The sequence below is a fragment of the Copadichromis virginalis genome, linkage group LG2 (assembly GCF_057382275.1).
Source record: "Copadichromis virginalis isolate Kocher_CV1m ecotype Utaka linkage group LG2, C_Virginalis_male_GT1.1, whole genome shotgun sequence".
Classification (NCBI taxonomy): domain Eukaryota; kingdom Metazoa; phylum Chordata; class Actinopteri; order Cichliformes; family Cichlidae; genus Copadichromis; species Copadichromis virginalis.
In genome coordinates this window covers 38,157,314-38,173,053 of record NC_140619.1, presented here as the reverse complement: position 1 = coordinate 38,173,053, position 15,740 = coordinate 38,157,314, and the positions used below count along the sequence as shown (strand labels likewise).

The following is a 15,740-nucleotide window of genomic DNA, read 5'->3' as shown; positions in this document are numbered from 1 at the left end:
GAAGAGTGAATAATCATAGCTCAAAGCTTTGCCCGTGAAGGGTTAATTGTCTAATTCTGAGGCCATTTTTTCTTCCCCCATAAAACTAGCAACTGAGAAGCCATATTTATCTTCTATACAATGAAGGACTTTACGAGAGGCTGCTGTTGTTATATTGCTGCATGTCTGGTTTAAGGGTTTTTTTTATTATTGGCAGTCTCTCTCTCCCTCTCGTCAACAGATGGTAGACTGGTGGGAGGGCAAGATAAATTCTCCCTTACTGGAGGCATTGTTAATGTGGCTAGCATAGCATCTTAACCTTGATGCAAAGAAGAGGTTTTATCTTAGTGTGATTTATCTTAATAAACACGGTTGTATGATGACCTTTACAAGTCAAACAATTTTACAGTGAAAATTTATTTACTGGATATTATTGGATTATGCTGTTTATGAGATATAACTCCTCAGTTATATGTAATGTATGTACTCTGGGACTTTGTTGCACTCATTTATGTTTTGTTCACAGAACTGAGGGATGGGGAGGATTCACCTACTACCAACAAGGACCACATTTATGACAATGAGATCCAGATTAGTCCTTCAGGTCTGCCTTTTTGAAATTTGCCTTCATTCTGTTCAATTCGATTTTATTTACATAGCGCCAAATCACAGCACTTTGCATTGTAATGTAAAGATACTACAGTAACACAGCAGATGGAATTATTTAGTCTTGTCTTGTTTACTTGTCTAGGATTTGAAATCACATTTGACTCCAGCCTCTACCATTATCAAATCATGTGTGGCAGCTTTGATTCAAATAAAAAAACATTGTTGAAAAATCCGGAGTGAAGGAAGGAAACCTTTAGAAATATGAAAGAAAAGACTGTATTAGAGCAACAGTTTGGTGATACTAAGACAGTCTTTGCATATAAACGTAATGTTTTGTGTTTCTTTTGCTGAAGATCCTGAAGGACCTGGACTTGGGCTTTTAAACACAACAAGAAAAGTAAGATTTACTTTTTTGTATGAATTTTTTTATACCATTACTTACTTTTTTCTTATCTAAACCACACTGCAGCAGCAAAAGCAAATTAAAATATTTTCTTTAATGTAACTGAGACAGCATCAGCAACTTACAGCAGGCAGAAAACGATACCCTCATTTCATTCATTTGCATCCATGATTTAAATGTTCTTGCTTCCCACCAGTATGTTAAGCCCATGAACTTTGAGGAGGAAGTCCGCGCCCACAGAGACCTGGACGGCTTTCTGGCCCAGGCAAGCATCCTTCTGGATGAAAAAGCTGCCACTCTGGATGAGGTGCTAAGGCGAATGTTAACTCATGTTGTGGTCGAAGGCCGTGAGAGTTGGGATGTGGATGAGATCATGAACTCACTGTTCACAGACGCAGGAAGGAAAGAGATCAATGGTGAACGAGCATGTTACCAAAGAAGTCTAAATCACTTGATTACATTAAAGGCAACTAGAAAATGAGCATTTAGTCTGATTTTGCTGTTTATTGGATTATGCTTCCACAGTTCATCTTCTGTCAGAAACCATTCAGGGTGTGACGGCAACTTCTACTGGCATTCATTACCAGCAGTCCTGGCTTTGTATTCTGTGAGTTCATCTCCTGTTAAAGCTGTCTGAGGTTTAGTTCATGTCTCTTCTTGGTTAACTGATTTCAAATAATAAATTTCTTTGAATTCAGCTCGAATGTGAGGAATCTGCAGAGACGTCATGTCTGCATCACCCGCCTGGAGAGGCCACAAAACTGGGGTGTCAACTGTTGTGAAGCTCGCTACGTCGTCCTTATCCTCGCTCCACCTAGAACAGTAAGGTCAAATTCTCCACTCATCTTCTGAATATCATCTTAATTTTTTCTTAATTTGTCGATAGCTTACTTGTTGCAAGCAATTACTGTTTGCTGATGACTGGCCATAATATTCAGTTGCATAGACTGCATGTAAAAGCCTGATGTAGCCACTGTTACGTCACATATTGGCTTACGGGCTGCTGTTTGGAAGCCTTGAGTTTGTCGTTTTGGCCTCTGTCCATCCTCTTATCTTATCCTATCAGGGTTGCAGTGGAGCTGGAGCCTATCCCAGCTACCATAAGGCGAGAGGCAGGGTACACCCTGGATAGGTTGGCAGTGTGACGCAGGGTTAACACAGAGACAGAGAGACAATATACCATATTTGGATGAGTTATATGTCTCAATTCTAAGATGAAACTGAAAAGAGAATTTGTAACATAGTATAATTTCAGGAGGGATTTTGGTAAATGGTATTTATTAGATTTGACTTGTGATCCTATACATGAAGTTTTTAGGTAATATAGTAGATAATGCTTCAAAATTCAAAAACTTCCTAAACACGTGGCTAGAGATTTTGCCCGGCAAGCTTGATTGCTAAAGTTCATCCATACTTTCACTCCATCAGTGCAGCACACAGACACAGACACGTGCTAGTTATGCCCAATAAACAGCTCAGGAGGCCCAATTTGAGAGGTCCAGTTCATCAACATGAATCAGTTGATGTTATGCCTAGAACATCTGGGAAGTGACAGCTACAGTTGTGGACATTTGCCTGTCACTCAAAGAGGCCACACCCCTAATAAAACAAATATAAAATTTACTCTTGTATCATTTTCATTCTTAACTTAAGAATTAACTTTAATTTTTTTTGCCAACCTCAAAAGGCCATTTGAGGAACTTTGTGTTTGGTATTAACTAAATATTCAGGCTTTGACATAAATCAGCTAAGTCCACATTTATAATAATAATCGATTATTTATTTTGACAGTCTGTTTATTGATTACTTTTTTGGTCAGTATTCACTGGCTTTCCATGACGTTTAACTTAACTCTTCACTTTTCCTGACTTATTACAGACCAAAAAAGAGTCAAGTGAATAAACAACACAATTCAATTCAATTTTAAAGGACTTTTAATGTAAAAATAAAAACGACATGCTTCTAATGGAGAGATGTCAAACTGTGTTTCATTGTTCTTGTAACAGTGACAATAAAAATCTATTTTATTTATATAGCGCCAAATCACAACAATAGTCACCCAAGGTGCTTTATACTATAAGGTAGACCCTACAATAGAGAAAACCCCAACAATCACATGACCCTGTATGAGCAAGCGATTTGGCAACAGTTGGAAGGAAAAGCTCCCTTTTAACACATAGTGGTCACTACAGTGGACAGCCATTCAAAGCATTTGTATTTCTTGTACTTGTGTCAGTGTATATTGGCACTTCATACCAAAGTCATAAGTCAAACTGTATGTTGTCCACCGAAGTGGACATGTAACAAACTGTGTACATGTTTTTAAAAAATGAACTTTTTTCATGCTAAAGATGAATAAAAATCCTGATTGAGGTTGTCATAATTTATCCAAAGAGTTATTAACTGTAAGAAACCTCCAGCAGAACCAAGCTCAGGGAGGGCCCTAATAACCACAATCATTTGTCCCCTAATCCCACTGTTTCTGAAACACTAAACAAAAATGACACTGAATATTTAAAACATGTGTAATACATTATCCTCACAAGTCAAATTTAAAAGAAGCCCTACTAAGTATTTCAGTGTTTTTGCTATATTATTAAATGCAAAAATCACATGTGATAATTAACATAATAACATCACCTAAATTATCATTTAAATTGACAGAAACTAACAAAGCCAAACTTTGTTGTTTTTGTTTTGTTTTGTTTTAACATTTATTTATTGGTTTTAACTGGTTTTACATGATACACCGTGGACATAAAAAATAAAAACAAAATAAGTAAATAAAAAAAAAAACCCCACAACAACAACAAAAACAACATAGTAATAGAAACAAAAACAAAGCAAACCATAACAGAAGGGAAGAGCAGATATACAAATCAAGTTAGTGCTTCAGGCCGTTAAGTCCACAGTGTGCACGCTGCAGTTCTCCAAAAAAGTTGTAGAATTTAGACCATATCGCCCAAAACCTGTCCAGTTTATTTCTTAATGCATAAGTTATTTTCTCCATAGATAGTATAGATGTCAGTCCATTAAGCCACTGAGATAGTCCACATATTTTTAGATTTTTCCAACACATAGCAACAGCGCTTGGATTCCAAAAGTCCAGTCGTTAACAGAGCTCTGTAGTTTGGGTATATATTTAAAATACATATTTTAGGATGAAGTGGAATCACGTCACCAGTGATTTGACTCAACAGATTTATTACCTTTTCCCAAAAGATTTTCACATGTGGATGCTCCCATATACAGTGAAATAAAGTGCCTGTCCACTCCACACTTAATACAGGAGTCTGGGATGTTTCAGTTAAAATGATGCATTTTTGACGGAGTAAGATATTGTCTTGTTAACCATTTATATTGAAGTAGTTTAGATTGCACATTAATTGTTTGACTCTGGGCCAAGGAGCATGATTTATACCACTCATCATCAGATATATCCATTTGCCTCTAAAATAGACTGTGTTGATGGAATTTTCCATAAATAATTTGTACAATGCAGAAACTCGGCCTCTCCCATTTAGATGCTTTATAACTGTGCTCTCTAGAGAGGAGGAGGTGGGGATTTCTAAGCTGTTACCTTGTGTGGTTAAGATAAAATTTCTTAATTGAAGAAATGTAAAAAAATGTTTGACAGGAATAGAAAAAGTACTTCTAAGTTGTTCAAAAGACATAAGAGTATTATTCCTAAATATATCAGACACTTTTCTTATACGTTGATCGAACCAAAATTTAAAGCCTGCATCCGCGCTACCAGGAGGAAAGCTGTTATTGTCACGGCTCTGGGTCAGTATTGACCCAGCATTCTGAGTTCTGGTCTATTTTTGAATGAACCTTTTGTTTCTCTTGTGTATTGTTGATGATGATGATGTTTGAGTTCTATGTGTTATATTCGGTAGGCCTGCTTACGAGTCTGCGTCTGTGTCTCTGTCTGTCGTGTGCTTCCTGTTTTATTTTGTAGGTCTGTGCCTTATGTCAGTGCGTTCAGCTTTGTGCTCTCCCTGTCTCGTCAGTGTAATCAGCGTCAGCCGTGTCTCCCAGCTGTTTCCTCTTCGCTCTGTTCACCTCTTGTATTTAGTGTCTGTGTCTTCCCCTACTCGGTGTCGCGTCGTTAACGTCTTCTGCCCTCACTCCCTCTGTGTGTTCTTTTTGCCAGCCTGCCAACCTGTCTAGTTATTCGGTACTCCTAGTTTAGTTAGTGTTTTTCTGTTCTGCTTCATCCCAGCAATAAAGCTGTGTATTTTGAGTTTCTTCTTCCTCCTTGAGTCCTGCATTTTGGGTCCTCTCTTCCTGCCTGCCTACACACAGCCATGATAGTTATTTCCAAATATGGGAGTAAACCTAGACAGTTGTAACATTTCTCCCAAGTAGTTATGTGTTTCAAACCAGATCGTTATAGTGTTTTTTAAAAAGGGGTTCTTAGTTTGCTTATTTAGTGTCTTCCTGTCGGCTGAGTAAAGATATAAGTTCGGGGGACTTTGGATTTCTGTAGACTCCATAGAAACCCACACTGGAATTTGCTCATTAACAAAATAAAACATTGCCGCTCTGATTTGAGCAGAAGTACCACTTTAAATTTGGAAGTTGTAAACCCCTCTTTCATAAGGGAGGTTTAGTAATGAGATTCTGAGTCTTGGTCTTCTGTTCTTCCAAATAAAGTTTCGGAATAGTTTTTGCAAATCTAAAAAGAGTTTGGTGGAGAGAGAGGTACTGATTGAAAAAAGGTAAAGATATTTTGGCAAAATTGACATTTTTAGTATATTAATACGACCAATTAAAGATATAGGTACTTTCATCCATCTATTTAGAAGTGTAGTAACTGACGTTGTTAAGGAATTATAATTGGATACCAGAATATTTTCAATTGAGGGAGTTAATTTCACACACAGATAGTAAACCCATGTTCAGATAGCAGAAAGGGAGTGTTGATTGGAGGATTTTGTCGTTCATTTTAATTCAAAAATAATATTTCGGATTTAGCAAAGTTTATTTTATAACCCGAAAATGTACTAAATGTATTAATGAGACTTAATATGGATGGTATTGATTTGTTTAAATTAGTGCAGAACAGGATCACATCATCTGCATATGGGGCAATACGGTGGTCAGCATTACTTTAATTCCTGATATGTTTTTATGATTCTGAATTGCCATCGCAAGAGGCTCAATTGCCAAGGTGAACAAGAGAGGTGACAAGGGGCACCCTTGTCTAGTTCCACGATATAATCTGAATGGTGCGGATAAAAAGACCATTAGTTAAAATCTCTGCTTGAGGGTTGGAGTATATCAACTGAATCCATTTGATATCTGTTTCCAATGCCAAACCTTTTCAAAACTTCAAATAAGAATGGCCATTGGATCCTGTCGAAGGCTTTTTGCTGTGAATCAGAGAATGCAGAGAATGACATAACATCAACTTTGTTGTTCTGTTTTTTAGAAAAGCACCAAGACAGCCATTGAGGTGGGTAGAACATTTGCAACAATGTTCTCTGGCATTTCCTTCAGACAGAAGCTTCTGGAGACAAAGACCGAAGAGGAGTTCAAACAGGAGCTTGTCAACCACCGACAACAGCTCTCTGTAATCAGTGATAAACCGGTCACAGAGGAAGTGGAGGACTCAGACCCACGCAGGGGCAAACCACTCCAGGTAAAAATAAGTAACCAAGAGAAACATATGTGTAAATCTAGCTAACTAGTCACATAAACAAATTTCTCTACTGAGTGTTAGGTTGTTTTCAGATGTGGAGACCACCCCCGCGTTTCCCTGTTATTCAGGCATATGTGCTGCAGTAATATAAAGTAGTTGAGCCAGAATGCACAATAAAGGCTGAAAAAGCAGCCAAGTCTTTGATGGAAATGTCAGCTGAACGTGTGCACGTCCATGTATGTCATTAAGTCCAGTTTCTAAATTAAGATGAAATGTGTTTGTTCAGCACGAGGTGGGAGAAAGGAAACACCGAAGTACAGTTAAGCGAAAAAACATGTAATAGGTTGTAAAAGACTTAAGTTTACATCAGGTTGTGGTTACACCTGATGTTCTGACTGCTTTCAAAACAGCATTTAAGTATAGGCTTGCTGCTGCCAAGCCTATCCTACAATCCTAGAATAGTAAAATGTGAAAATAAACATTATGGATGCCAGCACCTCAGTTTTATATCGTATATCAGCTAAATTCCTTCTGAAATGTCTCCACTTGGATCATTTTTAAATACAAAAGTCACAAAGATAAATTCAAAGCACAAATGTGAATGTAATTTTTTTTAAATACATTTTTGTGTTCGGTGACAGAAGTTGGTAATGGAAGTCTATGTTTGTGATCGCTTTCACGTCATTGTTTTTTTTAAAGGAGAAAAAGGGTCTTTTCTAAAACACCAAGAATATAAGAAGAGAAGAAATCCAGTTTTACTTCCAAAATGTCTGTGTCTATTTAAGAATCTGGTTTCATGGAAGCAAATGCTATCAACAGCTAGTTTAATACACTTTTTCTCTTGTTGTTGTTTGTTTTTTAAGTGTGTGTTTTGGATTTGAGACACCACACTTGTATCCTCAGATTATTTTTAATAATCCGTGAATGTTGAAACAACTGCACCACACGGTAAAGGATCCAGGGTCATTTTACATGAAGGCCAAACCCTCTTCTAGCCAAATAAACATTTCACACATAAGTGCAAACTCCTGGTAGTTTTTGGTGTATTTATAATATTTATTGTAATGATAAAGTCACATTATTATGTCCACTGGGTAGTTTTTTCCCTTCTAAGAAGTCTTCAAACTGACAGATACATTACTCAGAATAGCTTTCCAGTGTTCATCTTCTCACTGATACCTAAAGCAACATGCGTGAACAAAGTCTATGGCATTTATGCTGCCTGTACTTTTAATGATGTATAAATCATGGCCACAGTGTACCAGCATAGTTCAGACTTCTGTACAGTAAATGACTGCATGTTTCTGGTTTAGTTCAAAAGCATATCACATTCACATTTCTGATACATTATGCATTCAGTTGTAATAGCATTATATTATGTCACATTATATTGTCACAGCTTCAGTGGGCCTGACTATGTCCTACCTTCTTCGCAGTGCACAGATTTCTTCAGATTTGGTAAGGGTGTTTATGAGGACTTCCGCCGCAGGCTGCCTTTGTACCCCTCAGACTTCACAGATGGTAATAACAATTTCCTTCACATTTGTTTTGTGGATTTGTTACTGTGTAGCTTTAGTAACATTTTGTATAATTCAAACAGGTATAATTGGAAGTGACCGCTCTCTCTTGAAGTACACCACCACTGCGATTTTCCTCTACATTGCAATTCTACTGCCTGCCATTGCCTTTGGTTCACTGAATGATGAAAGCACAAGAGGAGAAATAGGTATGGGATTTTTCTTTACTCTTAATTTGGCACACAGTATGTTCAACAGCTTTAATGAAAAATACGTATCTGTTTCATTCATTGAAAGATGTTCAGAAGACCATTGTTGGCCAGAGCATTGGAGGAGTGATCTATGCTTTGTTTGCTGGCTCGCCGCTTGTCATTCCGCTGACTACTGCACCACTGGCCATCTTCATAAGCGGTACATTCACATTGCTTGCTACGATTTGGATGTCAGACTATAGAAGTTAGATTTTTGAATAAGTAACACTTATTTAATGACAAATAAGTCATACAATTAGTTTGCTTTGAAGTTTACATGGTGGGATTAGGTGCAGCAAATGAGGTCAGAGTCAAGCCTGATGGCTAACATTAGGCAGCATAAGCAATCAAATGAAGTCATTACTGGGCCACAGCAATAAAGAAATGAATGCAGTCTGAAATGACTCGATGTAACTCATTATCACATCCTTTGGCTTAAATGTTGGTTTGCAAGGATCCACTCAGAGAGACTTATGACTAACCTCTACAGACCTTTGCAATCTCGTTTGACTAAAATTTATTTCAGGATTTGTTTTTTTTAAACACCATCTCCAGTCACCACAGACAGCTGTTGTTATATAAAAAAAGACTCCTGATAATCTACTTCATACAACACCTGCCTTGCATATAATTTATACAAACAGTAGTCAGATCTGAGAATTGACCATTAAAAATGAAGGTATTAATTTCAACAACTCGCTAAGCAATATGTTGTCACTTAAATAGTGGAATGCTCTTGAAATTAATAAGCTTTTATGAGTTTGTGTGTGTTATTGTATAATTTGCAGTCATCAGGGGTATTTGTGATGACTACGACCTCGACTTTGATGCTTTCTACGCCTGCATCGGTTTATGGAACAGCTTGTTCCTCATCCTCGGAGGCTTATTCAATGTCAGCCTGCTGATGAAACTCTTCAAACGGTAAATACACGCTCGCAAACAATATTTGTTACTATTAAATATCACAGACAGAAGGCCACTACTTTTGTCTAAACACTGAAGTGAACTGATAAAGGCTAATCTGTTATTACTTGTTGTTTTCAGCTTTAATCAGTAATTTTCTTTCATTCTCTCGTGCCATTGTAGCCATAATTTTCCACTGAAGTTAATGTTTTGTCTGTGCTTTGGAAAAAACCCACACTTTTGATACAACATGAATGATCGCACCATGCTGCTTGCTTCTCTTTTCTTCCAGCTCAACAGAAGAAGTGATTGCATTGTTCATCTCAATTGCATTTGTTGGAGATGCGGTGAAAGGCACAATCAAAAGTGAGTCCAACTAATGTCAGACTGCCACAATAAAATCTTTTTAGGAAAAACAAGCAAATAGTAGAAACAGAGCAGTATTCTATGAGGACATACAGTATATAATATTAAGGAAAACATTTTTTGTGAACTATTATTTTTGTGTTAAGTTTCTGTAACAAGTCAGGAAAAAATGGCTAAACATATCTAGGATTCTTAAGAATTGTTCTTCTGAGCCTCAGGCTCTTGTAATTTTCTGCCAATCGACTCCAAATTGAGCAATGCTTGAATAACTGTAAATATGTAGAGAATGACTTAAAGGTGATTACGTTAATCATCTGTTACATTTGTTAAATACTAACTGTGTGGATGCTCTATATCAGCGGTCCCCAACCCCCGGGCCTCGGACCGGTCCGTGAGTCGTTTGGTACCGGGCCGCGAGAGTTGAGGCTCAGGTCTGAAATGTCTGGTTTTCAGGGTTTTTATCGGTTTCCAGCGTTATTTTGTTATCGTTTTTATCGTTTACTCGGTTTTCCTGGGTCTTTTACATGTGTTACGAATAAATCTTCTTTTTTTCGGTACCGGCACTGGTTTTATTTTGTTGTATTTATCCGCGACACCTTAAAGGCCGGTCCGTGAAAATATTGTCGGGTATAAACCGGTCCGTGGCGCAAAAAAGGTTGGAGACTGCTGGTCTATATTACATTTCCTGCTACAGACTTTAATAAGTTCCTGCAACTGTGGGATGTGTTCCACTAAGATCACATACAGCTATATCTTGTCTTCTAGTTTGTCTTTAGTGACATATCTTTTTTCTTCTTCTTCTTCTTCCATCTTTCTACTCCACTTTCTAGTTTTTCACCATTATTACCACGGGCCCATTCTCACGACCACAAACAAAACACTGGTGCTTCAGCAGATTAATGAGATTCTAGACAGTGCAAAAAACAAGACAGACACCCCACTGGAGCATCAAAATGAGACCAGGGTGATGTCAGGACATGCAGAGTCAATCTTCCTGCCTGAGTCTTTGGTGTTATGCACAAGAGAAAGACCCATCCTCTGTCTCCTGCTCATGCTGGGGACTTTGTGGCTGGGTTATACACTCTACCTCATCAAGAGGAGGTAATGTTTGTTCACTTGTTGTTTCACATTATGGATATCTGAACCATTTTATAGCTTATTTTATCGTATCAAAATATATGTAGTAAGCAGAGGTGCAACTCTAGTTTTTTTTTCTCCTGGGAACGCATCTTTATAAAAGAACAATAAAGTGTCACCAGGTGGAAATACCACATTAAAAGTACAAGTGAAATTTGAGCCTATTAAAAGCAAACTGTGCTTCAGTACACTTTCCACGCAAGAGAAAACAATATTTCAAAACATACCAAATACATCAGGGGAAATACTCTGTTTCAAATGCTGCCCAAAGCAGACTCTTTTCCATCTGGAGTAGCGAAGCCATAAAAATGTCATGTCGTGAATATTTTAGTCAGCTGAACTGCAATAATAGAAAGATGGAACAATCAAATGTGAAAGATATATGATGTGATACAACCAGAGACGCTGTATGAGATATAAAATGGACTGCCACATGTTTAACACTTAGTATTTAAAGCAGTAGGATGTACTGCAGTATAACAATGTTACTCTTTAACTAATAACATGAAAGCTGTGTTTTAACTGTCGTCCATTTTATATTCAGAATTTTAAAAGTCTGCAGGACAAATTTAAACTCTGTTGTAAGCAATGACAGAAAATGCATTTACTCATGTGCAGCACTTATGTGTGCAATACTGAGAGGAAATATTAAAGTTATCAGGAGCTTTACTCCACTATGTGTAACTAGACTGTTTGCTGCTTTTACCTAGTAGTGATTTTAAGCCTGGGTTTAAATTAACAAAGGGAACTGCAGTTGTATAATGTAGTAGATACTTAGCTAGTTACCTTTATCCAATTCAAAAGAAGCCATGTAATTTATGAGACATCCAGCCAGGATGTCCCTAGAAGAGCTTGAGGAGGTTGCTGGGGAGTGGTTTGGGCATCTCTGCTTAGACTGCTGCCCCCATGACCTTCACCCAAATAAGCTGAAGCAAATGAGAAGATTTGTGATAGTTACTTCCACTTCCCCTCATGCTTGCTGCAAATAGGTTCACATAACGTACAAAACAAGGACAAAACGTGCATCCCAAGACTGGATTGCAAGGTTACAAATCATGTGCAATGAATTTCACCCTGCAGTAATATTACTGGAATACGTGAGTTAGATATATGTGACTCTGTTATCATGCATTTCTATATCTGACTCCTGGGACTTCATTGTTCTTTTTCCCTCAGTGGCAGCTTTCAGCACTTGACATGAATTATTTCCCAAACACAAAGAGTAACTGCAGTAAATGTGCTGTAAAACTACTTGTAGAAGTCGAGTTGCAAAACGCTGAAATATTTCTTGCTATTTTCCCAACAGCCCGTACCTGAATGACAAAATCAGAGAGGTGGTGTCTGACTGTGCTTTGCCTGTGTCTGTGCTGATACTCTCCTTCACTGGCTCCTACCTTTTCATTGACATACAGCGTGAGTATGGATCTTTCAAATGAAAGAAATGATAGAAGAGTACTCTTGAGGCTTAAAGTCACAACCCTGGCACATAACGTTTTTCACTGTTCATAAATCCTCTGTTGAAAGGGGAAAACATTTGCTTCAAGTGAACTTTAAACCCAGTCTGGGGATTTTGTGTGTGTGAGAGATAGACACAGATTTTAAGCTTTGCTTTTAAAACAGAGGCTACTAGCAGAAAGGTTAGTTCAAGCAATTATTTATTTTTTGTTTTCATTGTATGTTTGTAACAAGCTTTCTGTAAATGTTTTGCTTCTATTAGTTCCCGTGTTCAGTGTACACGATGGTCCGATCTTCAAGTTCCCTCCATTTGAAAAGCTGTCAGGAATGAATGCACTGAGTGCAGTTGGTCTGGGGTTTCTACTTGCTTTGCTCATCTTTATTGACCAGAACATCGTCATTTCACTGACACATGTGCCGGAACACAAGTACGAATCCCACTTTATGTTTGAGTTCTAAGCTATGAGAAGAACGACACACAGCAGACCCTGTGATTTAAATGTTACCTTTACAGTATTTGGTATTGATGCTGTGCCTTTACTGACAAACCACTTTAAGCTTACGTGTGTGAACATCTATACCAGGTTGCTAAAAGGCACAGCATTCCACTGGGACTTAATGCTGACAGGCTTCATTAACATCCTCATGTCCTGTCTGGGGTTGCCATGGATGCACGCTGCTTTCCCACATTCCTCTCTGCATGCCCGTCAGCTTGCCAAAGTAGAACAGCAAGTAGAGAACGGACACCTCTACACGACGTGAGTAAAGTTAAAACGAGGTGTGCTCTGACCGCACGGAAAGCACCAGCTTTTATGAATGCTTTTAACACTCAGTTTGAGACCTTTGTGACAGAGTGTCAGTTCAAAACTAAGCAGAATAACAAAATGGTTACTGTATGTAGTTTAAAGAAACTCTGGCTTATCTCTGCAGCAGACGTAGTGTGCATAGTTGCCCATAAATTGTTTAATACGTCAGTGATCCATTTAATTTCTATCCTTTCATGTTGGATTCAAAAGCTGATCTTATGCATTAAAAGATATAAAGATTGTTCTGGGTTGCTCAAACAACTCATTCCTCTCTTTTTGTCCTAATAGCATCGTTAGTGTGAAGGAAACACGTCTGACCTCACTGGTGGCCAACATCTTGATCGGCCTGTCCGTGTTCATGCTGCCCATTCCTCTGCAGTGGATTCCCAAGCCTGTGCTCTATGGGCTCTTCCTTTACATCGCAGCCACTTCACTTGACGGAAATCAAATGGTGGACCGCATGACCCTCCTGCTAAAGGAACAGGTGGATATGAAGCAGATAAGAAGAGTGTGGTTTACTGATCCTGTTCCTCATTCTAGTTTATTGTCTCTTTGTTTCCTTCGTATTGATTGAACTTTACAAATGATAACCAGTAGCAGTGTAAAAAACAAAACAAATAACTAACTAACAAATAAAAAGCAGAAGAGTGAAGAAACTAAAATCCAGCAGAAAAAAAAATCACTCTTCTGGGGAAAGAAAAGGAAACAAAGATCTCTTGTTATCACATGACTGGTCCCACTCTTGTTATATCACAGAACTTTCATATGATAAGTTGGTGCACACCATAACAAAAACAACTTGTTTTTAATGGAAAACAAAGTTATTTTTGTCATAAGAGTTTATCATGGTCTGGTTTAAATAGACAAAATATAGTACAATAACATGGCACATTTTTGCATAGCAATGAGTAAAATATAAAGCAACGCACTTCTGAAAAAAATGCAAATGTTGCATTACAATTCCAGAGCTTACAGGAGTATTTAGCATACCTTTTCTTCTCAAATGGTAATTTATACTGCAGCAACAGGTGTGCTGTTATATACAAATCTTGGCTTGAGAGGGGTATTATAGTTAATCTCACTTAAAACATAGTTAATCATATCTTATTCTGTCTCTGTCTAGACCTCCTATCCTCCCACTCACTACATTCGGCGTGTGCCTCAGAGGAAGGTCCACTACTTCACGGGGCTGCAGATGATCCAGCTGATCATTCTGTGTGCATTCGGGATGTATCCTCTGCCCTACATGAAGATGGTTTTCCCCTTGCTGATGATCCTGCTGGTCCCTGTCAGGTGAGATAACCCAGGCCAACAGGGGGCAGAGTGGGAACATGAAAATCTGCATGGATCCTTATCTGCAGCTCATTGGCACCTCAGGAAACACAATTTTATGGTCCCATTTTTGCAATTAGTACCAGTTTGTGTTAGAACAAATGCAGTACAACACGACCTTCTTAAAAACAAAACAAAATTAAATGTTTTACATGGAAAAAGTAGCATTAAACCTTTACTTTCTCACATTAAAAAAAAGGAAGAAAAAGGGGACTGCTGCGTCTGCAGTTATTTTTATCATATTCTACGTGTAGAAAGACACTCTTCCCACTGAACCCCCCACCACACACACACACACACACACACACACACACACACAAACACACACACACACACACACACACACACACACACACAAGAAGTGATGTTCTTACCCTAAGTACTTGAAGATTTGTTGTTTCCTTGTAAATAATACACGCATTTTTAATGTGTTTTCTCTCAGGACGAGCTTGCTTCCAAGAATGATTGAGGCCAAGTATCTGGACATCCTGGATTCACAATACATGTAAAACTTTAAAGCAATTTCATGACAAGATTCAGTTTCTCCAGGAATTAATTATCTGATGAAATAAAATTATTTGGACTGCAAGATTTCGCTATCATTTATAACCATCCTTTTATTTTTTATTGTTCATTGCAAATGTAACTTAAATGTAGCTGACTTTACTATGGAAAATCACTGCATATTTGTTGTATGTAACCCTTTAACTTTAACACGGGTTTTCATGCACAGATACGTGTTTCGAGTAGCCCTTGACAATGAGTGTAATCCCTTTAGAATTAAGTGGAATTTCAATTTTTAGCTTAAATCACAGTGGTATTATAGAATTAAATCATATAGAATAGTTTTAAGGGGGTAATTTTTCACAATTATAGAGACAAGAAGGAATCATTATACAATGAGGACTAGAGAAGCTTCCACCTCCTCCTCAAATGAAAAATCATCAGAAGAAAGTGAAAAAAGAAAAGAAAGAACAAAGAAGAAAAGCCAAAGACAAGAAGAACAAAAAGAAAGCAAAGAACTGAACTACAAATAAAAACATATAAATTAAATTATTCACAGGTAATATGAATAGTTTATTGTTACTTCTGTTGTGTTCAGTTTTGGGTTTGCATATAAATAATAAAAACCACATAATTCTATTGGACTCTGGTCATTCACATTGATCATTTTTTGTACTTTACTTATAGTCCTTTTAAATGTTTGTGTAAGGAAAAAAAAAGTTTGACTTGGCTCCATGATTGTGGACCTTTGGTGGACCTTTGCCCTGCAGTGTTTGCTGCTGTGTTTTTTCTCTTGTAAGTAGAAAAGAAAGAGTAGTCCTTATCACATTT

At 37.7% G+C, this 15,740-nt stretch overlaps 1 protein-coding gene across 1 annotated transcript; it reads left to right on the top strand.

Annotated features, from left to right (window-relative positions):
• The first annotated feature begins 395 nt into the window (after positions 1–395).
• Positions 396–15,530, top strand: LOC146717979 (solute carrier family 4 member 11-like). Its single transcript, XM_085466668.1, has 18 exons — positions 396–583; positions 942–985; positions 1,188–1,407; positions 1,517–1,598; positions 1,690–1,813; positions 6,429–6,638; positions 8,075–8,159; positions 8,239–8,364; positions 8,453–8,566; positions 9,195–9,327; positions 9,602–9,675; positions 10,506–10,776; positions 12,119–12,225; positions 12,530–12,695; positions 12,852–13,025; positions 13,362–13,557; positions 14,197–14,366; positions 14,848–15,530. Exons 1-18 carry the CDS (start codon positions 457–459, stop codon positions 14,912–14,914), a joined length of 2,490 nt encoding a protein of 829 aa, XP_085322794.1. The 5' UTR covers positions 396–456; the 3' UTR covers positions 14,915–15,530.
• The last annotated feature ends 210 nt before the right edge of the window (positions 15,531–15,740 follow it).

What these genes read in the sequence shown, in the direction of transcription:
- LOC146717979 (XM_085466668.1), top strand. Translation starts at nt 457, where the DNA reads ATGTATGTACTCTGGGACTTTGTTGCACTCATTTATGTTTTGTTCACA. An exon ending in CCCCTCAGACTTCACAGATG is followed by an intron (nt 8,160 to 8,238) that starts GTAATAACAATT and finishes TAATTCAAACAG; the next exon opens with GTATAATTGGAAGTGACCGC. An exon ending in CCCTCCTGCTAAAGGAACAG is followed by an intron (nt 13,558 to 14,196) that starts GTGGATATGAAG and finishes GTCTCTGTCTAG; the next exon opens with ACCTCCTATCCTCCCACTCA.